A 26,560-nucleotide genomic window follows, 5' to 3' on the forward strand; every position below is an offset into this window, starting at 1 on the left:
ATCAAGGTGTTGATAAGGCTGTGTTCATTCTGGAGTCTCTAGGGAAGATCTGTTCTTTGCTTGGTCCAGTTTCTAAAGGCCACCTAAATTCCTTGGCTTGTGACCGTTTCCTTCATCTTCAAAGTCAGCAACTTTGGGCTAAGTCCTTCTTTATGCGGCCATCTCACTGGTTTTCCTTTTGAGTCCTTCTTCTAGTTATAAGAATCCTTGTGATTACACTGAGCCTGCCCAGGTAATCCAGGATAATCTCCCTGTTTTAAGGCCATTTGATTAGCAACCTTAATTCCATCTGCAACCTTAATTTCCCTTTGTGGTTTAACCTAATATATTCATAGGTTCCAGGGATTAGGACATAGGCATTTTTGGGAGGGCATTATTTTGCCTACCACAGCTTCCTTAAGTTTTTTTCTAGTTTTCTGGCTTCCCTTAGTAGTTTCTCAAATTATGCCTGTGAAGTTGGTTGATAAATTTCACATCTCATTGACTAACTAAAGCACTGAGGGAGGCCCAAGGCCTGCTTAGGGCTGCAAAGACCAGTCAGGGTTAATCTATTCATGCATTTCCAATGTGTAGAATAATAGGTTAAGTGGGAAAAAAAACCAAGCTACCAGAGAGAATGTATAGTGTAATTACAATCTCATGAAAGTTTATTTTATGTATGTTTAATTATGGTGGAAAAATTGGAAGAAAATACATTAAAATTCTGATAACAGGGGTATCAGGGTGTTGGGCATAAAATTACAGATAGTTTCTCTTCTTATTTTTGTAAAATCAAAATTTCAGTAATATTGGTTAGATCATACTTATAAATGGAAAATATGTTAAATTATTTTATTGCACCCACCCTCTCCTCATACAAATTTCTCTATTCCTTCCCCAAAATTATCTTCGACCACTAACCACCCATCCAAAAATTACTCTAAAATGTAAAAGGAGACAGAAGGGAGCCGGGAAAGGAGTTTCTGGAACAGGGAAATAAACAACAGCAGGAGGCTGGCTGCGGATGGTTTCAGACTGCTCAGGCCTGCCGTGGCTTTGCCAGTCAACCCCAGCTTCTTGTTTCTTCTGAAATGAATAATTATGCGCATGGAGTGGCCTCTTATCCACACTCCACGGAGAGTTCTTCCTTTCAGGAGGGACTTGCTCCTGCCAGCTGCCATCCTGGTGCCTACCAGGTCTCTGTATGCAGAGGGATGAAGGGGACCCCCTGCACCTGTCCCCATCCTCACTCTGGCTGTCATGTCCACCCCACCCTGGCGCTGGCAGGCGAGGGTCTTCAGAGGATGGAAGGACCTGGTGCAGGCTGTGCTCCCACCCAGCAGATATGGGGTGGCAGGGTGCCAGAGTCCCAGGAAGACAAGAAAAGCCCAGACAGCCAGCTGCCATCTTACCCCAGAGGGTGGCCAGCCTTTGTGTGCAGGAGTCGACAGAAGGGTGAAGAGAGAAGTCCAGAAATCCTGGGACTAGCAGACAGAGCCTTCCATAACTTGACCCCACCCAGTTCTCTAGATACATTTCCAGCTAAGAGCTACACGTGCCTAATTACCCTTTCTTCTGCTTGCTCTCCCCACTAGGACTTCATCATCTATGCCCAGACGGTCTCTCTCCACTTATTTTTACCACAAGAGTTAGCTCAGATTTTACCTCCTCCAAGATGCCACTCTAGATTTTCCTAGTAAGAAGCAATCACAATCTTTACCTTCTTTATACTTCAATAGCATATTAATACATTGTAGTCTAACTCCTCTCACAGACTGCTTTGTGTCAAGTATCATGGGGCCACAAATCTGCTTCCTTGGTCAGATTGTACACCCCTGCTGGGTAGAGGTTATGGCCTCCTCCTACCACACCCTAGCAACTAACATGTTCTTCCAACAAACATTTGTTGAACGTCTCGGCACTGACTAGTTAATAATTACTCAAGATGTTAGCTCAGTTGAATGGAAACCCCCAAAATGGACTTGCCTGCTGACCACTTGTTCCTCAAGCTGTCCACTCCAGTCAGAAGTCTTTCTCTCAGAAGGAGTGCAGTTGGTTGTCTCCTGCCCCTCAGTAGGGCTTGCTGTAGTCAGTGTGCTCTGGCAAAGGCCAAGCCTTAGAATAGAGGGTGACTGCCCATTGTTGTTGTACCTGTGCAGGTGTGACTGGCACCAGCCTTGGGGCTACTAGGTGAGTGCAACTGGGGTAGAGGTGGGGGTGGGGGGGGTGGGAGGAGAGACATGTGCAGCCACTTGTAGCTGTGCCTGGAAAACTTTCTCCAACCCTAGCCTGACTTTAAATAGCTTTGCATAAACACCACCACTCTCTGCCGGCCCTTTTCTCTGCAGGTTTAACTTCTGAGATTCTGAGCAACTGATACTGTCTCTCCCGTATATCTTTGGTGGCCATGTGTTCCTGGGTATTAGACCATTAAGAAGAGAATCATGAAGTGGTCTGAATTTTCCTATAGTTGCAATGTTGTAACAGGGCTTGATTCCTGACCAAAGCATTTTGGATCAAAGCATTTTACATCAAAGATTTGACCAGCCATATTGCACAAAAGCAATGGTACAACAATTAGAATTTGAAAACAGCAAAAATTAAGCTCCCGGTCCTGTAAGAGTTCAGTCTGCCTTGGTTTGAATCCTGGCTCCATCATTTACTGTGTGACCTTGGGGAAATTACTTGACCCATCTGCACCTCAGTTTATCTGTCAAATGAGGATGATAAAAGAACATACCATACATGCAAAAAAGATGAAGTTGGGTCCTTACCTCATGCCATATACTACAAAAATGAACTCAAAATGGATCAAAGCTACAACTATAAAACTCTTAGAAGAAAACATAAGGGGAAACGCTGCATGATATTGAATTTGGCAATGATTTCTTGAGCATGACACCAAAAGAACAGGCAATACGAGAAAAAATAGATAAGTTGGACTTCATGAAAATGTAAAATTTGGGGTATCAAAGGGCACTATCAACAGAGTGAAAAGGCAACCCATAGAGTGAGAGAAACTATTTGCAAATAATGTATCTAAAAGATTACTATCTGGAATATATAGAGAATTCCTACAACTCAAAAACAAATAACCTGATTTGTTAAATGGGCAAAGGATATAATACAGAATTCTCCAAAAAAAGATATACAAATGGCCAATAAGCACATAAAAAGATGCTTAATGTTACTTATCCTTATGAAATCCAACTCAAAACCACAATAAGATACTACTTCACACCCATTAAGATGGCTATTATTTAAAAAAAAACCCAAAAAACTGAAAATAACAAGGATTGGTTAGGATGTGGAGAAATTGGAACCCTGTGCATTGCTGAGGGGAATAGAAAATGACGCAGACTGCTATGGAAAATAGTATGACAGTTCCTCAAAAAATCAAAAGTATAATTACCATATGATCCAACAATTTCACTTCTGGATATATGCTCAAAAGAACTGAAACAGGGACATGAACAGATATTTGTACACCCATGTTTAAAGCAGCAGTATTGACAACAGTCAAAATGCAGAAGAAATCTAAGTGTCCATCAACTGATAAACAAAATGCAGCATATACGTATAGAGGACTATTATTCAGCTTTGAAAAGAAAGGGCATTCTCATGGGAATGTAAAATACAGTCTGGAGAATATAGTCAATAATGTAAAAACCATGTATGGCATCAGATGAGCACTTGACTTATACAGGGGATCACTTCATAATCATATAAATGCCTAACCGCTGTGCTGTACATCTGAAACTAACATAAAATAATATTTAATGTCAACTCTAATTAAACATATATGAATATAAGTACAGGATGTAAAGTACAGTATAGGGAGTATAGTTGATGGTATTGGAATAGCTATATACAGTGTCAGATAGGCAGTAGACTTATTGGGGTTATCACTTTGTGAGGGGTGTAAATGTCTAATCATTATGTTGCTTTATACACATGAAACTAATAAAAAACAAAAATCCAACTATGAATTCCAATTATATTGGAAAAAAATCCTGTAGTGTTAAAAATGAAATAAAGATATTTTCAGACAAACACAAAAATAATAAAAATAAATAAATAGGTGTGTCAGGGAGTGACAAACTAAAAAGAATAGAGGGGGATGCGTTACGTAGGTATCTGTGAAGAGAATAGGTCAGATCAGGGAATAGGAATGCAAAGGTCCTGAGGCAGGAGAAAACCTGCTGAGGTCTGGAGAGCAGCAAGGGGGTGGGAGGGGGTCTCTGTGTGAGCAAGGGGGAAAGAGTAGGTAGTCAGGCCGGAGAGATGACAGTTGGCCAGATTGAGCAGGTTCTTTCAGGCCTTTGTGGTGACTTTGGCTTTTACTCTGAGAGAAAAGGAGAGTCATTGGAGAGTTTTAAGCATAGGAGGGACATGAGTGAATTAGGTTTTACAGGATCATTCTCAAAAGGGAAAGGGGGTGGGGGAGATTAAAGAGGGGAGAGGGGGTCAAATATACTGTGATGAAGGAGACTAGAATTTGGGTGATAAGCACACAGCGCTGTATGTTGATGATGTATTACAGAACTGTACACTTGAAACCTGTAACCTTATGAACCAGTGGCACCCCAATAAATTTAATTTCAAAAACCATTCTGATACATGCTACAACTTGAATGAACCTTGAAGGTATTATGCTAAGTGAAATAAGCCAGTCGCAAAATACTAAAAGGAATATAACTACTGTATGATTCCACTCATATGAGGTACTTAGAGTAGTCAAATTCATAGAGACAAAAAGTAGAATAATGGTTGCCAGTGGCTGGTGAGGAGGGGGAAGTAGGGAATTATTGTTTAATGAGTACAGAGTTTTAGTTTTGCAAGATGAAAAAAGTTCTGGAGATGGATGGTGGTCATGGTTGTACAATAATGTGACTATACTTACTGCCACTGAACTGTACACTTAAAAGGATTAAAACGGTAAATTTTATGTTATATTTTACAACAATAAAAAAGTACACACCTTATAAAGCTGTGAGGAATTTAAAGTGAGATGAGTGTAAAGTGCTTAGAATGGTGATGGGTATAACAGGTTACGTCAGTGTTAGCCATTATTATAAATATTCTGTATCTATTATTTATACAAGGGAATGGAGTACATAAAGCCTAAAATGGATGGAGTACATAAAACCTAAAAAAATAGGCGTCTACTGCATCATATGTATCACTTACTATATGAACATGTTACATATAACCGACATTGATTTTAGTGAAAATCTGATTTGCTTTCCTAGAATTGTAAAAGGATTTTAAGGGATATATTGGAAAACCCATATCCCTTTTTTTAAAAAAAATGCTGTTAAGGCAGGAGAGATGCTTCTTGTCTTTGGAGCGTGTGGAACCTTCAAAATCAGGTCCTCTGGGAGTTAAGAGTGGGGCTTTGGGATCAGCTCCAATCTTACAACTTAGGCTTTGGAATCAGCTCCACAACTTAGAGGTGTAACTGGGCAAATGAATTAACTTCAAGGCCCAGTTTTTCCTCCTACAAACTAGAGGTAATGCTAGCACTCAGCTCAAAGGCTTGTGCGGACTGAGTGAGATTACAGAGATATAATGCCTGGCATGCACTAAGCGCTCCATACGTTTTAGGTATATTGACAATACCTTTGACCTCATCGTCAAGGTTGACCCATGATTTTCTCCTGATCTTTCCTACTTCTAGGTTTATTAAAGGCTCCAAGCACAACTGCTCAGGAGATGATCACAGGTTGATCATCACAGATGAAGGATATGAGGCAAAAGGAATGCAGTCAACTCACTCTTTCTCCTCTTTGTTGCTCTGGTGCCTACTTGACACTTTGTTGATGGCCATCAGAGCCCTGATCACTTCTTAGGGACACTGTCAAACAAGTAGCAGGTTATTGATCAGGACTTGCCAAGGGGTCATCCTCCTGATCTTTGGCTAAAAGGATAATTTATTATTCTTCCTACTTTTCTCTATTTTTCTATTTTGTATGATGAGCCTTTGTGTTTAGGAGGGAAAAATAAACTTTATTCAACATACATATTTCTCACAATATTACTTGCTAAAATGTAACCTGAAGGTACCTTCATGAGTTGGACATTGGGTGAAAACACCAACTAGAGTTGAGTGTCTTGAGTAGTGAGACGTGGGGAGAATGAGGCAATATAGAATGAGTAGGGATATATTCAGTGGAACAAAAAGGGTGACAATACTCTCAGATTTAACCACATTTGTGAGAGAGATGGCAGAAGCAATACAATCTTGGTGAAATCAGCTGTAGTACAAAATCCTGTTTATCCTTCAAATGGTATGGAGACATGGAATGCTCTGTGGATTAAAATTCCAAAACAGATTATTTTTAATGCGTCATTTAGTCAATGTTCCATTGTTAGAAGCTGAAGAATTAAAGGCCTCAAGAAGAGTGGTTTTAACTTTGGGAATGTTTGAACAATATTTCCTTCTGTTAAAAAAAAAAAAGCAGCATATAGAAGTGTGAGAACTCTGACATCTCATCTCTTGACTTTGCAATTACCTCTGCTCATTAGGAAGTTGGGTCATCAAGAAAGTTAAATAGTAGGTCTATGTTGAGCTATAAAGCCCAGATAAATTGCCACATGCATGTCACTAGATCCATATATAAAAATGGAGATGATGTGAGATGCTTTAAAAATGTAATTGCACCTTCCTGTGACAGCCTCAATTCTTGTAAGTCTGAATGGAGCCTACTTTTGTCGGTTTCCTGATTCATGGTTCAGCCAGGATAGATACTTCTGTAAGCAGCACTACTTTATTCAGTAACCGCCACCCGCTCTTTCTCCCCTCTCCATTTTGGCTTTTTTAATCTGAGTATAGTGTTTTTAACTCTTGAACTATGCTATTTGGACAAAGAAATCCTGACCCTGCAGAACAGATGGGTGGTTACTAGTGGGCTCAATTTCCAGCATTGCTTCTATTCCATTTCTCTGCCTGATCCCACCTGGCTGTCGAGGGTCAACCTTGCTCTCTCTTTCACTGTCTAGGTACCTCTTTCAAAGCCACAGATTTTTATTAAAAAAAAAAATTCCACGACTTAAAAAATAATGTTTGGTAGAAAGATATCATGAATAAAAACATGATTTATAATCCTACCCATCATGGTTAAATTTTGATGTGTATCCTTTTGCTTGCAAAACTAATTTTCAAAAATGAGATTATATGGGGCAGCTGGTTAGCTCAGTGGGTTAGAGCATGGTGCTCTTAAAAAATGTTGCCGGGTTGATTCCCGCATGGGCCTCTGTGAGCTGCACCCTCCACAACTAGATTGAAACAACTACTTGGCTTGGAGCTGATGAGTCCTGGAAAAACACACTGAAATCAATCAATCAATCAATCAATCAATAAATAAATGAAAAACTTTTAAAAAATTGAGATTATATTAGAGAAGCGATGTTTTCTATACTGCCTAGTCTCGAATTTTGGTGCAATTATCTACCTGGTTGTAGAACCTTGAGTGAATTACTCAGACTTTCTGTACTTCAACTTCTTCACCTCTAAAATGATATATGAATAGTACATACCCCCAGGATTCATAGAAAGCATACATGAGTTATACATGGAAAGCACTGAGAACAGAGGCAGGAACATAGTAAATACTCAAAAAATGTTAACAAGGGTGGCCTGATGGCTCAATTGGTTAGAGTGTGAGCTCTGAACAACAGGATTGCCGGTTCGATTCCCGCATAGGCCAGTGAGCTATGCCCTCCACAACTAGATTGAAGGACAACTACTTGGAACTGATGGGCCCTAGAGAAACACACTGTCCCCTAGTATTCCCCAATAAAATTGAAAAAAAAAGGTTAACAAACATTGGTATTTTTATTATATGAATATTATTCTGTAACCTGCCTTTAAAAAATACACTGAATATTTTCTCATGTTGTTTATGACTAATACATGACTTTATTGCCTGACCCAAAATCCAGTATATGACTGTATCATAATTTATTTAATCAATGTTCCATTGTTGGGCATTTATTTTCAATATTTTGTATAGTAATGAATAACCCTGTAGTAAACACTCTTGTGCATAAATCTGTGGGCACATCTCTGATTTTTTTCCTGAGGCAAATTAGTAAAAGTAGAATGCTGAATTAAAAAGAGTATCAGCCCTTCTTAAGGCTTTGCCGAAGTGCTCCCTAGAAATGTCATGTGAATTTGTGTTCCTAAAGTATGAGACAGCTCATTTCCCCATAGCCTTCCCAGGACCAGATAGTACGATTTAAAAATTTTCTTGCCAGTCTGTAGTTTTCATAGTCAGATGGTGCTCTGTAGTTTCCAGAGCTCTCCTCTTTTCAGGTGCTCTTTTTTTTTTTTTTTTAAGTCCCAAGCCCCTTTTGGGTTGTTTCTCCTCTTATTTTAATCTACTATGTCCTCATATCATAAACTCCTCCCTGTTACTATTCCCAACCTTTTCTTACCTTTCTGATTTCTTCATACCATTTCCCTTCTATCCATTTGGAGTTAGACTACAGTGTTCTGCTTTGTTCAGGTATGTGTTATAAATCTAGTAGACGAATACCACATGACAACAGGAACGCTTTCTTTCGTTGTGCCCAAGTCTAACCAAAAAGGAAGCCATCCCCCTAAAAGACTCATCTCCTTTTTAAAGTAATAAGATCCCTGTTGCGTGAAATATTTAAACTATATAGATAAGTGTCTGAAAGCTGTGGAAGGTATGCTTCCTCTGGGCAGCAAGTTAGCCTACATATCACTGTCCAGCTGGGAAAATAGAAACCACTCTAAGTATTTAAACACAGAAGGAAATTAGTCCAGAGAATTGGTTACCTAGGTGATTAGAGAGCTCAGAAGCCAAAAAGATGGTAAGGCAACACTGAGATTAGTAACACCAGGAAGCGAGCACCACCCTTAGACTATTCCCGCATAGGCCAGTGAGCTGTGCCCTCCACAACTAGATTGAAGGACAACTACTTGGAACTGATGGGCCCTAGAGAAACTGGAGGGAGGAACTGGTGGTGTCAGCTGGAGGAACCCTGGAGCCACAATGGGACTGCCTGTTGGGAGCTAGACCACAGAAGTAATGCAGGTGCTTCTGACGATCACAGGTAGAATGGGAGGGGAGAAATACCTTGCTTTTCTCTACTCCCTCTCCAGTCTCCTTCCAATGTCTTCCATTGGCAAATTCGGTTAGAAGCCAGTTGACACAGATGTTTGTGAAATTACGTGTAGCCTGTGGTCAACCCCACTGTGATGCAGAGCAGAGTAAGGTAAAGGGTGAGGAGTGGATGTGAGGGAGAACAGGCCAAGGCCTGGCTCAGGGACCTCAGGAGGCTCTTCCAAGTCCACAGACAACAGGGCAAAGTGCAAAGCATGCTGGGCCTGGAGAGGCAGGCAGTCCCGGGTTTAAATACTGGCTCTGTCATTTACTAGCTCCAAGTCACTTAACTCCTCCAAGCCTCAGCTTCCTCATCTACGAAAGGGCGCAAGAAAAACCATATTTTCCAGGGTCACTGTGAAGATTAAATAAAATAAGTTATAAGATAATAGTAAGCATTCAACAATAATTGGTTTCCTGTCACCTAAGAATTTATGATTTTAAGACAAAGGACAATTGGGCATTTGGCCAAGGTCATTAAGGTTTTGAAAGAAGGAAAAGGGGCAGAGGCATCTTTCCTTTTAGAAGTTTTGCTTAGGGTAGGGTAGGTGATACATTGCCCAGTAATGATACTGAGAGATGAGCTAACAAACATTGAAAGTATCATGCATAATCGATTCACTCACTCCACAAATATTTATGGGTACTCACTATTTTCTGGAAATGATTTAGACATTGTCCTTGCACTCAAGGAGATGGCAACAGATGGACAAAGAGATAAATCGCACTGCATGACGGTATGGGAATGTTTACAGAGGAGGGAGCAAGGGGATATCTCTGCCTACGTAAGTGAGAGAAGACGTCAGTGAGGAGATGACATTTGAGTTGTGTTTTGAAGGACGAGCAGGAATTTTCCAGCTGTAGAAGCACACGTAAAACCATAGAAGTCACAAAAGGGCATGGAGTGTTTGGGGAATGGCAAGCTATTCACATGGGTGGGGCCTTGACATCTCCAGAGTCAGGTGGTGTTAAGAACAAGTGGCAGTTGTGGCTGAAAATGGAAGATACAGTCAGCATGTCAAGGGCCTGGCATAAGAAGCTAATAACTTTATATCCTGTGGGGAATAAAAAACCAGCAGAAACTTTCAAACTAAGTAGTAACCCACCAGCTACAACTTAGAATTTCATAAAGTGACACATCTGCCCAATCTCTCTTATGACTTCAACCGAAGGGCTGATGCACGCAGTTATACAAAGCAGGGGCCATGTGTCCATCTCATAAGACATTAGAAAGTATGAATCAGAAAAATGAGCACAGAGGTTTTCCCTTAATACTAAATTCAGAATGGAAAAAGTCATTAACTTATTCTGCAGACACCAAAGGGCTCAAGGTAAATATTTAAAATCTTCTCCCTCTCATTTCCACAAAGCCAAGAACATCAGAGATGTGATGCTGCTGTTTGTGGCTACGAGACAGGATTTCAAGGATTCTGATGAAACATCTGCTGGCCAGGATCTGTCTGAAGGCTGAAAATGACTTTATGTTACTCGCACGGAAAGGAAAACACAAAATGACAATAATATAGCCCTTCATGCTTTTCAGAGCCCATGAAAAGAACCTTATCTCATTTTAGCCTTGTGACAATTGTGTGCGGCCAAGAGTACAATCCCATTTTAGAGATGAAGAAATGGAGGTCTGAAAGTTTCCTACTTTCCCTAGGGTCTGAAAAGCACTTATACCAAAGCTACAACTAGTTTTCTAGACATGCAGTCTGGTGCTTTCCTGAACCTGGGCTAGTATTTACCTGTCTCCTTCCATATGCCAAGATGGCTTCTTTGAGGTCCTGAAGCGTGCGCAGTTCCAGATTCAGGCTCTTCTTGTGGCCTTTGGGGCGATAGGAGCCTTTTTTCCTCTCTTCAGGTGCCCATGATGGTATGGCTAAACCTTCTGAGTAGAGAATCAGGGCACCCTTTCTCGTGCTGAATGTTTTAGGGAGAAAGAGGCTCCACATGTGCTGGTTGGGGTTCCCATCATCCTGCGGTTTGCTGACCAGGACATAATCTTCTGGGGACTTCCAGTTCAAGTAATCCTGCAGTGGGAAGAAACCACTTTGATTGATCCACTGTGGATGACACTTTTATAGCAAATACTGCTTGTGCAACGTGTTGGACATTTTTTAGTGACTGGTTTTCTCTGAATTGCTCACATGGTGTCATGGAACACAATCACTCTTCTTAGCAACTGTTTTGTTCTCCACATCTCAGAATTAGTAGAACCCAGGCCATGATTCTATTTTACCCACGTAACTTTCAGGAGAACCACTCAGGCTTGGGGCTTAGATAGGGTAGAGTGTAGGTTACAAGCCAGTTAAAGTTTCCTGGTATGCAGGTAAGGAGTCAGAATTATCAAGTGCAGCAGCTAACTTTGAAATTAGACCTGGACTAGCTGGCACTTTAAAGAGGAGAAAGCCATTCCAACCCATCACTTCGGCTGTACACAGGGAGATTTTCTATATATTCCAGATGCTATGTAACTTTATCTAATTTGGCTATTTATGGGCCTATAAAGTAGTTACATATTTTGTAAGTAAGTAAATGCCATTGGCCACAGAGGTCCTTTGAAATTCTATATGTCTTTTAATATAGCAAAGGTCAAATATCACGACAAATTACCATGACAATGGAAATCTCTGTGTGATCCAAAAATTTTCAAAGTACCCCCAATAGATTTCTTATTTCTGGCAGGATTCAATGAAGTAAAATTTCAATACAACAAGGGAATTTTGCCACCACTTTAAAAATCTTCTAAAATGGGATTTTTTTTTGGCCTATATTAAATATGAGTCCAGTGGGTTGAATTCCAGAAAGTTCAAGGAAGCCATTGAAATGGCAAGAAAACACACACAGCATTGCAACCACAGAGCACAGCTTCTAAAGCCCAAACAGCCATCAGCTTGTCTAGAACTCAGGTGGAAATTCAGTCTTGAACCAAACCATCTGAATTCTAGATAATGTGGAATCTCCTTCAGTCTAAAGCCAATAAGGCTGTAAGTTGGTGTGCAAGAGGAAGGGAGATGGTCTCAGTGACCACCTCGGTGTGTCAGGCAAACTACCTTATTTTCTTGAGTTTCACCAACGAGGAGGGAAGACCTGCTAGTGATTCCCACCACCTCACTAACAAAACAAATGCAAACACACATGGCTCAGCCCCAAATGGAAAAATAGAGGATTCCTCCCCTGCATCCCCTGTCCTCCCCCCGCCCCAAATATGACTTTATTCAGCTGGAAAACTCACCTCTGGTTCAAAATAGACTTCTAACTTCTGTTTGTTCTGGACCAACTTCCCATGTCCCCGGCTCAGGAGAGAGAGCGTGAACATGTTTTCCCTCTGACCACCCTTCTCAAGACCAGTTCATCTTGGTTTTGAAGGCTGAAAACTGGTCACACCTCAAGATTTCCTGAGCTCAGCAGGGAGCCCAAGAAGACCACAAACACTGGGCCTTTTATTAAATACATTTTTCCCTCGTACAGCAGCTTCTTAATAACAACCAGCCACACAGTTTAGACAGTGAGTGTCTTTGTCAGGAGAAAAAATAAACCGCAAGCCCAACTCCTCAAGCCCTGGATTGTCTCTTCTCAGGGCAGCCCCTCTCTCCCCTCTGCCTGCGCCCTCGTTGTTCCGCAGTCCTGTTGCTCTTTACCGGCCTTGTGCACCTATAGATCTGGGCCACAGTACCATCCTTTTTATTGTGAGCGGAGGTTGTTTCCCGGTTGCTATGGCAGCACAAGGAAAGGCAGTCCCTTAAACCAGCCTAGACAAGGCGGAGACTGCTGAGGGCAGTGTTCAGGCACCGGGGGAGGGAGGGTCAAACGGACAATGAAAGGAACAGGCTCAGATTTCAAGTCCTGTTTGTGGAGGGGTGAGGGCTGTGTTGGGATACTTATTCTGTTGTAGTACTCATCTTGTTTTTAAAGTGTCTTTCTCCTTCTTCTGATATGTGAGCCTTTCACTGTCAACTCACCATTCACAGACTCAGAGGAGTCATCAAGGTCACCTGAGGCGACCTGTGATGACCTGTGATGTTTTCCTTGGCTGAGCTCCAGCCTCTCCTCCACAGGACATGGGTCCCGTTATGGTACTTGCTGTTTTGCCTGAGTGGGTGCAGTGTACTGTGGATCTCCAGATTCCTTTAGATACCTGGTTCTCATCTGGACACCTGCTATCTCCAGAGGGAGGGTGCTGGGAGATGCTGTCACAATGACTGAAGGCCACGACTGGCCTTTACCAAGCAGGGCTTGGGATGCTGAATGTTCTGTGGTGTGTGGAACTGTCCTGCATAATGAAGAATTGTCCTACACTGAATGCTAGTAACACCCCCTTTGAGAAACACTGCTGTGACCTGGGCTGCTTGGTTCTCCTTGATGCTGACACTGTGAGGACAGGAAAAGGGAGTGGGTGGGTGGGTGGGTGGGGCATGTGGGGTGAGGGTAAGAGTGTCAGGGAACAAAAAGATGTTTTTGCTGGTGATCTACAGCCCTTCTTTAGCCTGGAAAAGCAACCTGCCCTGTCATCTATCAGCTGAATCTCCATGGCAGTCTTGTGGGAGTATCCCCTGCTGACCTGTATAAAGAAGTATAACGGGCTACAGGCCCAGTTACCTTTGAGATCTCTCTCTGTAGCTGAGACTTTCCCAGGAGGCAGTCTCAAGTCTCAAGAGGAAGAAATAGAGGTCATGCTGTATTATCAGGCTGGGTTTCTTGAGGGGAAATCAAGATAGTAAATGCAGAGGCTCAAAACTGAAGTTAGTCAAGATCACAATAAATACCCTGTCAACACTCATTAGGATGGCTATTTATTAAAACACAAAAACCAAACCAAACAAAAAAAAAAGAAAACAACAAGTGTTGGTAAGGATGTGGAGAAATTGAGACCTTTATGCACTGTTGGGAGAAATGTAAAATGGTGCAGCCATGGTGGAAAACAGTATTTGACAGTTCCTCAAAAAATTAAACATAGAATTGCCATATAATCCAGCAATCCCATTCCTGGGTATATAACCCAAAGGAAGTGAAATCAAGGATTCAAACAGATATTTGAACATCCATGTTTAGAGCAGCATTATTCACAATAGCCCCAAAATGGAAAATTCAAGTGTCCATTGACAGATGAATGCAGAAACAAAATGTGGCTTATATACACAATGGAATATTATTTGATCTTGAAAGAGATTCAGACACATGCTGCAATATGGATGAACCTTGAAGACAATATGCTAAGTGAAATAAACCAGTCAAAAAGGGACAAATATTGTTTTAGTCTAATTATATGGCATACTTAGCGTAGTCAAGTTCGTAGAGACAGAAAATAAGAATGATATTTATCAGGAGTTGTGGGAGGAGGGAGTGGAAAGTTAATGTTTAATGGGTACAGAGTTTCAGTTTGGGAAGATGAAAAAGTTCTGGAGATGGATGGTGGTGATAATTGTATGACTCTGTGAATGTACTTAATGTCAATGAACAGTACATTTACAAATGATTAAAATAAGAACTGTTATGTTATACATACTTTACCACAATTAAGATCTAAAGAATGATAACAAAGAAAACAAAAAAGTGAATTTAGCACTTTATAATCTGAAAGCTGATTGGTCAGCATTATTGTGGAATGACCTCAGAGCAGGTGAGACAAAATCCTACCAAATGAGGGTTCCAAATAGTTTACAGGGGTCTTAAACCACAGTGGCGCCTTCCCTTCACCTTCTCTGCTCCTTCAACAAAACTTTACTGAGAGATGACTGTATGTGAGACACGATTCCTGCCCTCAAGAAGCTCCCAGCTGGTGTGCGTGAACCAGTAGCTGAAAGATGATGTGACTTCTGTGATAATGGAGGTGGAGATAAAAAGGTGCTCTAGGAAAAGAGTCGGTTGTGCGCATGTGTGCAGCGGGAGATCAATGGTGGTGGGCCTCATAGAGGGCTACAAAGATGAGAGGCACTAGAGGTGACATTTAATGACAGTAGTGCACACTGCAAGGAAGGAAGATGAATGAGGATATTGCAGGATGCGTGGATAGGGAAGTTTGAGATCTTTGGGGAAAGGGTAACTTCTTTGGTGGAGCCAAAGCCTCAGGTCAGGTGGACAGAGGTGAAGCTGAAGAGACAGGCCAGCTGGCCAAGACCTTGAAGGCCACATGTACCTTGCGAAGACACTTTGCACTTTATTCTTCAGGTATAAGAAGAATACCTGTTTTAAAACAAGGGGGCGACATCATTCTATCTCAGGTTTAGAAAGAGAACTCTGAGGACAATGTAAATGATGGCTAGAACGAGGGACGCCTATCTCATCAACTTCCGGGTGAACTTTCAGGACCATGCAACCCAGGCCAACCTTTCCTTGGATTTGAATGAATTTGTCAAATAGGTCAGGAGTAATCACCTGCTAAATGGTCTTTGAATGAGACATAGAAGGGGCAACTCCGTACCATCCTCAGTGAAGTATAGATGTTGCCGTTTTGAAAATGCAATTGCTCATGAAACTGAGTAAGGCATCATAAGAAGAAAGTGACAGAGCAATTGGGACACAGTGAGAACCACCATTGTCAGCCACAGAATTACTCCATGTTTCTCCGGTAGAAATTCTTCCTCTGAGCTCACCTAACTTGGAAATTACTCATACATGGTGAACTAGGCCCCCAGGAAGTGATCTTTCTGAGTCTACATTGAGTGAGCATCTCACCTGGGAAAATACCCAGGTGCCCACCTTGGGCTCCCAGCTCTGTGTCAAGGCTACCAGGCCTCTGCGGTTGTAATCTGGGAGCAGCTAGACCACAGCACAAAGTGGGTCTCTCCTAAATTGTTGTGTTTACATCCATGCTGTTTAATATGGACAACGAACAGATGTACAGATCAATTAATAGACATTTAAAAGCATTTACTCAGTCCCCACAGCAGTTTATAGAAAGTGCATTTAGAAAGCAATTGAGGTTATTGCTATTCTAAAGTGCTTGGGGATCCCAGATGAAAGGCCCCTGTGACTGGAAAGTATTTATAACTCAAGAAGAAACCCTCCACACCCATGTTATATAACACCACCACCATCTCCTGGAATGCCTGACCTGTCAGCCCATGCAGCATGTCTGTTTAAATTACACTGTAAATTCTATAGGGTGGAGACCTTGTTTGTATGGTTTGCAAAGCATCATGAATAACCATGACGCTCTGTAAATAAATAGAAACCACATGAAACAAAGAAAAGAGATGTTATTCAATGGCTGTGTCCCCAGTGCATATAGGAATTTATCCCTTGCTCCAAAGTGCTTGAGGTAAATAGATGCCACTCTGGGGAAGTGGCCTGTGGGATAGCGTCAGGATCCTCATCCCCCCTTAAAGGGCAGTGTGATACTGTTTTCTAGGAATGTATTCACCTGCAGGGGCAGCCTACAGCGTCACTAGTGTTGTCCTTGTTACCCAAAGAGGAAAGGTCAGTGCACAGAGAGATTAAGTGATTCGCACAAAAGCTCAGAGCAAATCTGAAGTGACATGGGAGCTGGTCGAAATTGGGGCCTAATCTCGGCCTGTTGTTTATCCCACTTCTGCAACAGAGTAGTAGCAACTATTGCTAAGAGGGTGGGTCCTGGCTAATATCCAGCAGTCGGGAAGCTGCTGTGAGTGAGGTGACCACAGCGCCTTCTTCAGCCCCGAAGCTGCTGACTGGACACAAGATCTGTGTCTGGCTGCTGCGATGGCCTCGAAACTCTCCTATATTCCTAACTTTCCTGCTCCTCTCACTTTACCTTGCAAATTTAGTTTTAAGGGTATCTAGGAAATCACATTTTCAGCTTTTTAATCTCCTGCCCTGGAGGGGAGGTGGAATGAAGGTTAATGGGATAGAGTCATTCACAGTTATCTACCGTAAGCATCCAAGACAAGTTGTATGAGAAAGTCAAAACAGAGAATTTTTTTTTTTTAATTTATTGCGGTGACAATTGTTGGTAAAATTACATAGATTTCAGGTGTACAATTCTGTATTACATCATCTATAAATCCCATTGTGTGTTCACCACCCGGAGTCAGTTCTCCTTCCATCACCGAGAATTTTTAAAAATATGGTCAGTGTATATGACAATAAGCATTGCTTTGAATTATTAAGGCTCTTTCCATTTGTTTGTGTGTTATACTCCTAACTGGACTGTAAGTCTTTGGAAGGTAGGGACTAGATCTATCATTCTTAGTACTTCCCATAGCCCCCCGTGTGGACCACAATAGCTGAATAAATACTTGTTGCTTGCTTTTTAATATGCCCATAGAGATGTGTTATGATCTTTGAGCCAAAATGAAAGATATATGAAAAAAGACATTATGTGAAAATCTGTTTAAGTAGCTAGTAGTTTGCATATAGTACAAAGCTTAGAGCCACCAGGTTAAAGACTGATCAACAAAAAAATTGGTTTTCATAGGCTGAAAAGGCACCAGGAGATTCAATGTCAAAGATAAAGTCCTCTAAACTTTTTGAAAAAAACACAGACTTGCTGAGGTAAGTTACCTGGCTTTTTGGAGTCTAGGGCTAATTTCTCATGCTAATTTCCTCTCAGTAGGGAATCTCTTGTGTAGTAGATGGTAAGTCACTGGGCTGCACAACCAAACACTTTTCTGTGACCTGGCTGCCAGTTCACTCTTTAAACTCTATGATGAGAAGAGTTTTTATACTTTCTAACTACCACAGAGTAAAATCGGTGAGCTGCTTGCTAATCATTTTATAGAAATGTTACTTTGATGTACAAAACATATCTTTTCAGGGACATATTGTATTGCATAACCCAAGGTGTACACAAATTCTCTTCCCACTATTTGCTCACATTAGTGAGGTTTTGAAATCATATAGATGCCCCCACCCTGAACCCCAGGAGGGGAGCAGCCAGAGAGCTGAAACTGACAGTTTGAGGAAGAGGGAGTGGCATCAGGGAGCCTGGGTTCTGACAGAAACTTTTCTGAATGCCCATATATTGCTAGAATTCACCTTGTGAACCCAGGATCCCCTAACCCACAGGTAACCTCCCTGCCTTATTCAATCTTTATAGTTTCCTTTGGGAAAGGCTTCAGGTCTTCCTGAGAACTGAGTTAAAATGCAGTCCCTTCTGTAGAGATTGAATTATGCCATGCAGGAATGGGACCCAGAATGGATACCTGGATTTGGGATTAATAGGGGAAAAATGAGGGAGAGGAAGAAGTGGGGCAAGATAGAGGATGGTATCCTGTGAGAGGTAGGTCGGGGGGACCCATTTACAGAGGCTTTGCCCGTTTCGCCCATTTTCTCAGAGAGCGAGCCTGTGCCCACGCAACAATCTTAAAATGGGTCAGAGGCTGCCAACCTCTGGCTGGTCCAGGAGGCTCTGTAAGTATACATTTAAGGAAGAGGAGAAGCAGTTTCTTCTTATCTCACAGAGCAGACCCACCTGGGGCAGCACCATCCCTTTTCCAGAGGCCAAAAGACCAGATAAAACTGTACCACGAATTGAGAGGAATCAATAGCGTTATAACAAGGGCGATCAGATATGGTCAGTGCCCTCTGCAGACCCTCATGCTCCCAGCCAGCTCTCGCTTGGGCTTACTTCTGATGCCAACCCACCTGAAGCAGGTGTTTGGGGGAGTTGTTAGTTAAGCAGGAAGAACATCTTTGAAATGGTACATTCCAATGGGAGATACTGATAGCAAAGGTAGCTTTTCCGATTTTATGATAATCCTCTTGAATCACTATCGAGACATAGGTGCACAAAGGGTTAACAGGCCTTTTAGGACTCGGCTGCCAAGTACACTTAATGCTCAGTCCAGCACTCGCAGCTTGTATTCTTACGCTGCTGGAGTGGCCTGTTCATGGCATCTGGTTCCCTGGCAACAGCTTTCATTGGCTCAATCAAAGCCCTTTCTTCTTAAGAAAGCTCCTACTGAGACGCCCACCACCACCACTAATCACCGTCTTAACTCAGGGGTTTAGGATGCAGCTGGTATGAAAAATAGCATGTGTGGATGTGAGAAGATAAAGCAGTAGACTGGGGTGAATACACCTGCCTTGCGTGATCCTTGCATGGGTTTTCTACAGGACCAGTTGGAAATTACCTGCTTTTCCTCTAGGACAGAGGAAAAGTCTGGGCCAGAAAGTTTCCTAGAGCTGGAGTTCTTTGTTGGGCAGAAATCCATGAGCCTCTGTGATTCATGCCTAGCTGCTTCCTGGGCTGATCTGTGATCTAACTGCAGGCTCTGTGCTCTGACAAGGGACATTGCTGAGCTGGGGGAGTTCAGACAAGGAAATCCATATTGTGGGAGGCTTGTCCCCAGTCAGCCACAAGCTGGGGAAAGAAGTCTGCCTTCCCTGGAGCCCGGGGAGTCTGGCAGCTACCCCACCTTGCCCCTAAGAGATTTCAGCAGCTCCAGATTTGTGAAGAATAGCAGGAAAAAGGAGCTCTTCACACAGCTTTTTGGGGAAAAAATGTTGATGAAGTAGATTCTCTAATAAAGATGGGCCTGTTTAGGGGAATTCTTTAGTCTTGCTGGGAATCGCTTTGAGTTTTATTGTTTTGTCTAGGGAATAAATAAGCTGAAAGCAACAAAGTAGAGATGAGGAAGAAGGCAAGCTGTTCTTACTTTTGGTTCACCCGTATCAATCTATTTAACTCATTTTATTTTTTTTAAAGTCAAATTGCATCTCATGTACTTATTCTCACTGAAATCTAAACACATAGTGTCATTCAGGAACTGAAAGTGTTCAGAATTCACGGTAATATTTATAAAATATGCTGACGTGTGGCCTGGCTATCCACCCTAATATTTGGGCCGCCCTCACCTTCTGATTCCTCAAGAGAAAACAGTCATCCTGGTCATAGTGCTGAGATGTAACAGGACAGTCGACAATTCAGAGACAGTTAAGGTTTGTGGCTGCTCTGCTGAGGCCAGCGAAGGTCCTCTCCTGTGCGGTGTGTATATGAATGGCTCTCTGTGTCTGCTCTACCAGCCTATCCGCAATTTAGTAAGGGTTCTTGGTGGTGCTACCTCACATGTCGTTAAAATATGTTATAGAGGGCACTTAACAAAAACAACATACATCTGAGAGCTATTTGGGGACCAGACTTACTCTATTTCTTATTAGATATGTAATGGGAAAATTCTTAACCTCTGAGCCTCAGTTTCCTCATCTGGAAAATGGGGATAACAGCATCGGTCCTGTTGCAAGACCAGGAGAAATGATGCACCTAAGCCCCACCCCCACAGATTCTGATTAATTTATTCTGAAGTAGGGCCCTGGCACTGATAATTTTTAAAAGCTCCCCAAGTGATTCCGTGTTTCCCTGAAAATAAGACCTAGCCGGACAATTAGCTCTAATGCCTCTTTTGGAGCAAAAATTAATCTAAGACCCATAAGACTGATTAATTTTTGCTCCAAAAGATGCATGATTGTCTGGCTAGGTCTTATTTTTGGGGAAACATGGTTGCAATGTTCAGCCAGCATTGAGAACCACAGATGCAGCCAATGGAAGCACTAAATGGTTATTTTTAGGCTGAGGAATTCCTTGAATATCAGAAGTTCTTCAGGATGGAGGTGAGGAAGAGGTAATATTTATAGAAATGAAATTCTCTTATTTCTTCCTCAGATCTATGAGTTACAATAGATTGGAATGGAGATGTTGCTCAGTGTGGTGGAAACATTCTCTCCCCTTTGAGCCCTTTCCAGATAGGTCTTAATCATATAGTTTTTTTCATTCAAAAAAAAAAAAAAGGAAAACATATTATCAAGCACCTTTTACATGAATGTTTTGATAATAGCGACACATAGATAAATAGTATAGGGCTCAGGAAGCTCACCACCTAGCAAGGGAAAATAAGTGAGCCTATGTAATGCTGGGCTTGGCATGGTTAAATAGTAATACCGTGAGGTGTTTTTCCCTGGGGGAGCCTTTGATGGTGTGACTCAGGATGTTACAAGATCCTCTGAAATGGGGGACACATTTTCAGCTTGGATTCTAAGCAGGAAGTGATTTTTACCCTTCCCAATAAAGGATCGTACACTCTGACTAAAGACCAAGAGAATAAAAATACAGAACTCTTGGTCTTAAACTTTATACAGTACCATACTGCCATTTTCATTAGTTAGCAGAACAGACAGCAAGCATTTGTAGTGCATTTAAGGAAAAATTCTTTTGGCTACATCAATTAAAAAATACTTAAAGGCTGTATATAAATATGTATATAAATAAATATGTAAACAGGAACAGAATGTTTTGTGATTGATAACAACGTGGGGTGGCCCAACGCAATATTGGACACAGGTCTAGAGAACCTGTAAGAAGATTCCAAACTGATCCCCAAATGGTTCTTTTGGCCATACTATTACGAGTTTTCATTAATTCTTTAGGGTGGTGAAAGAGGAGACAGGTGTTAGAACCCCTTGTCTATTCCTTGGAGTTAATTCCATATAAGAACGTAGCATCGAGATGGCAGATTGGTTTCCTATTATGTACTAAATCCAATCCAATGATAGTGGCTGCTTAGAACACTTGATTGAAAATAATTCTGCAGAGTCCTGGCCTAGCCAAAAAAGGAGTTCCATGGCTGATTAGTTATGTTTTCCATAGGCAAGGGAGGGAGAGTGAATTGTGATACATAGATAGTGAGTTTTGCCAACTCAACATTATAAACTGTACAGAATTCTCATTACAGGGTGTGGGTTTAATCATTCTTAACAAATCTGTTTGGCATCAAGCCAAAGTCAAAAGTTAAAGAACCATTCTACTTATTAGTGTAGTAACCCTAGTTCCTCACATCTAAGATGCCATATATTTTAAGGTACACTGATAATTTAATAACAGGTTTTAATGGAAAAAACACTACCATTAATATGAACCCAAAAATGACATTTATTCATATATTCTTTTTCAGTACATAATTCAATGTTTGAGAATAAACCTCTTTCAAATTCAGCCTCTGGATTCTTCTGAATCATTTGTGACTGTTGGCAGTTGTGCATAGCATTATGGGGATCCTTTGCTTTTTATCATCTGGCCTAGCGATTTCAACCTTCTTAGCAAACGTAGGCTTAGGCAGTCTATTGTTAGTCATATTGTAGAATACCAGGTTTCATTTGTGGTTCCTTTTGGTTAAACTCATAGTTTTGTCCTTAGCTTAATTAAATTATTCCTTTCGTGAAGGTAAACAGCTTCTCTTGAAAGTCATCCAAAGTCATCTTGAAAGATATTTGGCACCTGAGGGTGACTCTGCAATGAATGAGTTGATCTCACCAACCTCCCTTAACTTTAAAACTGTTGCTATTTCTCCTGAGATAGCTGTCAATTTTTATTGTAGGTAATTACGGTGCCTGTTGTGTAGACTGGCAATTCTCTTCCTGTATCTTCTGAAGTGCTTGGCTGTTGTTTTGCTACAAAACATGAAAGTGTAGTCATGCCTTCAGCAATAAATATTTGCTTCATTTATTGTAAATGTGCCTCGCTAAGTTCTCCCATGGGCAAACAATAACAACTCTGTCTCAACTTACTTTCCTGCCAGCAGGTGGCAAATTACTTTTGACTTAAGTTAAAGCGGCATCCCCGTTTTATAAATGTTAAGATGTGAACAAATAAGAGTCTGAGAAGAAAGGGAATAAAGAAGGTAGCTAAATGAGATAACTCAGTATCCAGGTCAAGAGCCCAGTGACCAGAGTAAGCAACTAAGGCCAGCAGCCTCCTCCTCCACTTCAGTTCCCTGACACAATGCTGTCTCACTGGCGTTAGTTGTCTGGGTGTGCTGTATATAATACACACAATACGAAGTAGAAAGTATTACAGGAAAACAATGCAAGATAAAAAGTATTAAGTTACGTAAGAGGGATGGAGAAAATGCTGTGAGAATTCAGAGGGATAGAGTACTTCTGCTTGTATGAATCAAGGCAGAGGAACAGGTGGCATTCAAATGGACGTTGAAGCTGTAGCTACTGAATGGAGTCCTGTGGCGAGAAGAGGCAGACTGTAGAGGCCATGAAAAAGCACCTCTCAGAGCTCCATCTGTGAGGTGCATAACTGACCGAGGGCTCCAGTTTTGCATTCTGAAATCCATCACCGCATTTGCGCTGAGGCCAAGCTACCCACTGGCTGCTCCTTGCTGATGACAGTATGATAGAAGTCCCACAGCGGGCAGGCTTGTTCTTGGGAGACACTGCAGATAGGGGACTCCTCTGGTGGGTGACTTTGGCTCAAGGACATCCTAGCAGCCCTGCCGAGCAGTTTTAAAACTGCACGGCAGTCTAAGATACTTCCATCCAAATGTTCTTCTTTCCCCCTCTTCTTTACATGGTCAGACCTGTACCCCATCTGACAGTTCTTCTGGCTCCTCCCCCATTTTCCCTCACAGTTTTTTCCCCCTAATAAATCTCTTGCACATCTAACCCTGTCTTGGTGTCTGCTTCTTGGAGGACCCCAACAGACACCCAGTCCTTGTGGAGGTGCCAGTAGGTGCCCTCAGTACATTCCAAATCTACTGTTTCATTTGCTTTGGTATTTCCCATTCCTTTCCCATTTACCACTATTGTTTTGGAATATTCTCCAGGGAAGAGAAATTTCAGGCACTTAGAAGTGCACATAGGAAAGTCCAGTGGAGAAAAGGAAGCAGACCTAGAGGATGATTAGAAAGACATCCTAATTTTTCTTTATTATTACAATTATGTCTGTAAACAGAGTTCATTTGTTTGCTTTTAAGCAAAAAGGCTAACTATGATGGCAATGATGATACTGAAGTGCATCTCAGGAACAAGCAGAAGCCGGGGCCTGAATGGCATTCGGGTGCTAATGCTGCTTCTCATTTCGGAGGCCCATAGGATGGCCTCTCATGGCTCCTGGACTTACATCCTACAGGCCAGGGACCTAAAGAGAGACTGACTTCTTTCCAATTCCAGTTCTAATTCCCCGGGGAAAGCTCAGCTTGGCCGGGCTTGATCAGATACCTACCCTTACAAAGATCAACTGTGTTCCGGGGGACTGAGTTGGGGAAAGGACTGTGATCAGTCCATGTTCTTCCAACATGGTGGGGTTCATGGTCACGATGTGCATGCTGGATATTCTCAGAAGAATGGAGGAGGGTGGCTGCTAGGATTCTGTATAAAGGGTTGGTTATCTGTTATGCCTTCAAAGCAGGCTTTGAAATCCCCACTTCCTCTTTCACGACCCTCCACCCCCCACCCATCTCTACCTTCCTTCTTATCTAAACTCCCTATAAAGAAAATTAGATATTTCTAATCTAGAGCTTAGAGTAGTGAGGAACTTCAAAACGTGTCTCTGTTTTCAAGTGGGTTAGGGGTTATTTTATTTTGCATCTTACTAAATTCCTATGGAATGTACTCATTTTTAGCAGGCAACTTGCAACACTGCTTTTGGGCATTTGGGAGCACTGGGAAGAGAAAGATCTAGTATTCCCCTTTTTCCCTTCATTGCAGCTCTTTTCAGGCTGACTTCATGTCAGAATGTTAATGCTGTCTCCAAATCCTCACTGTTGGCTCCTGAAGTCACAATGTTCGGTGCCCTTTAGTGCTTTTCAGTGCTTTAAGACCTGGAGAAGGTAAGATTTCGGAAATGCGCTCCGTTATCTTGATGGCCCAGCTCAAATCTGGGCTCCTTCTCCAGCCCCTGACACAGCTGAGGTGTCTGCAGCCTGGTGAAGCTGCCTTTGAAAGCTGGCATTTTGTTGTGCCGCACTCAAGCTCCAGTGGCAGACTTGGGTTGCAATGGAAAATAGATTCCAAAGCTACCCCTGGACTGTGAACTTTTCCTGGACACTTTCCATGCTGCCTCTTAGAGAACAGCAGGCATCAACGTATTCACACCAGGAGTCAATTAAAGAAACCCAAATTATTGCAATTCCAATAAACAATGATCTCTCTTCCTTTTCAAATAAACTTGTGAGGATGGCCTGAAAGCCAGGTTTAATTACACGATCGGGTAGCATAAATCTGATTAGAAGCTTTTCGTATGCTTTAATTAATTTTCTCCTGCAATCAGAGCTATTTTTAGTAAATGTTAAATATGCATTTAAACAACTTTAATGTATACTTTTCTAAAACCTACTGGGGTTCTCTTTCATTCTTTCTTCCTCCTTTTTTGATGAAGCACAAACGTTCCTAGGAAACAGTATTCAGAGAGGAAAAGAGTTAGGAGAATACCACATCTTCATACTTTAGCCTGTGATATAAATACATATATCCCAGGTAAAAACACATGGATCATATGTCATAGGTTGAGGGGGGTCATTTTAGGTGGTTTTGAGTAACTGTTGAATGTTTGATTCACTGGAGGGAAAAGAGGAGGAAATAAAATGGTGAGAATATTAACAGTAGATCATAACTGGGCCTTTCAAACTTGTCTGAAATAGGACCATCCAAGAGCAATCACTCTGATCAATTATCCTTTTCCTACTCCTCCACTTTTCCCTTGTCTCTTATACATTAAAGACAATTTCCTCTTCCCAAGGTGCATCTCTGTCCATCCAAAGGTTGTGAGGTCTACAAACCCAGTGGTTTAAATGCTGATTTTATAGGCAGTAGAATGTATGTCATTCACCTATACTTAGCACGGTGTCTGGTACATAATAGGAAGGAGGAAAGGAAGGATGGAGTGTGTGGGAAAGGAAGGAAGGAGAGAAGATTCTCATACTTTACATGGTTAGGATTTAATAATCTCGTTGAAAGATCATCCTTCTAGTTGAAAAGTATGACTGATGAAATCTGATGAAATGTAGATTGACCAAAGTGCACTGGCTAATGTCATATGTCAGGTACCTTTAGTATGTGTGCATGAGAAGTGGGTAATTGTGGGTGAACTCTTTTTTCCTTTGTAGTGGGATTTCTTAAGGGTCTGTGTTAAGATTCTCTGTCATCTTCATGTTGATGAAAATGACTGCCGTCATTTTAGGTTTCTTTTAGTTTGTCACGTCCTTGTCAATTCTGATGATGAAATAAGCTCCCTTGAAAATTTTTTTAAAAACTGATTCTCTTAGAACTCAAACAATTGTACGTTTTCTTTTTCTTCCTTTTTTGGGAGGACGGAAAATGTTAGTTTAAAACATTTAAGTTTGATTGCAATTTACTAATTGTAAATTGCTCTTTTCTTTTGAAATTACTCTTTTCTTTTTGTTATTTTTATTTTTTTTATTATTATTTTTTTAATTTGGGAAATATTGGGGAACAGTGTGTTTTTCCAGATGTCAAGTCATTGTTTTTCAATCTAGTTGTGGAGGGTGCAGTTCACTGGCCCATGTGGGAATCAAACCAGCAACCTTGTTGTTAAGAGCTTGCGCTCTAACCAACTGAGCCATCCGGCTGCACTCTTTTTGTTATTTTTAATAAGTTCTAAAACCAATGTCCCTGAAACCAATATGTTTTTCTCCTTTTTCCAAATTGGTCAAAAACAGCAGAAATAAAGGGGGCAAACGCTATGTAATCATTCCTAAGAAGTAATAAAAAATCACAACCAAACATGA

The 26,560-nt window shown here is 41.5% G+C and overlaps 1 protein-coding gene across 4 annotated transcripts in view; it reads right to left on the reverse strand.

The window, feature by feature from the left end:
* Window positions 1–12,781, reverse strand: part of KIAA2012 (KIAA2012 ortholog) — a 93,814-nt gene extending 81,033 nt beyond the window's left edge. For 3 of the 4 annotated variants that reach the window (XM_033111370.1, XM_033111369.1, XM_033111368.1), the window contains exons 1-2: window positions 12,349–12,781; window positions 10,859–11,143 (exon numbers count right to left, since the gene is read on the reverse strand). In XM_033111370.1, coding sequence (XP_032967261.1) covers window positions 10,859–11,143; window positions 12,349–12,432 — 369 coding nt within the window. In that variant the 5' untranslated portion in view covers window positions 12,433–12,781. Of the gene's footprint in view, window positions 1–10,858; window positions 11,144–12,348 lie in introns of those variants that run through there. The other variant, XM_033111371.1, reaches the window with a different exon arrangement.
* Between the last annotated feature and the right edge of the window lie 13,779 nt (window positions 12,782–26,560).

The sequence above is a fragment of the Rhinolophus ferrumequinum genome, chromosome 8, assembly GCF_004115265.2.
Source record: "Rhinolophus ferrumequinum isolate MPI-CBG mRhiFer1 chromosome 8, mRhiFer1_v1.p, whole genome shotgun sequence".
NCBI classification, from domain to species: domain Eukaryota; kingdom Metazoa; phylum Chordata; class Mammalia; order Chiroptera; family Rhinolophidae; genus Rhinolophus; species Rhinolophus ferrumequinum.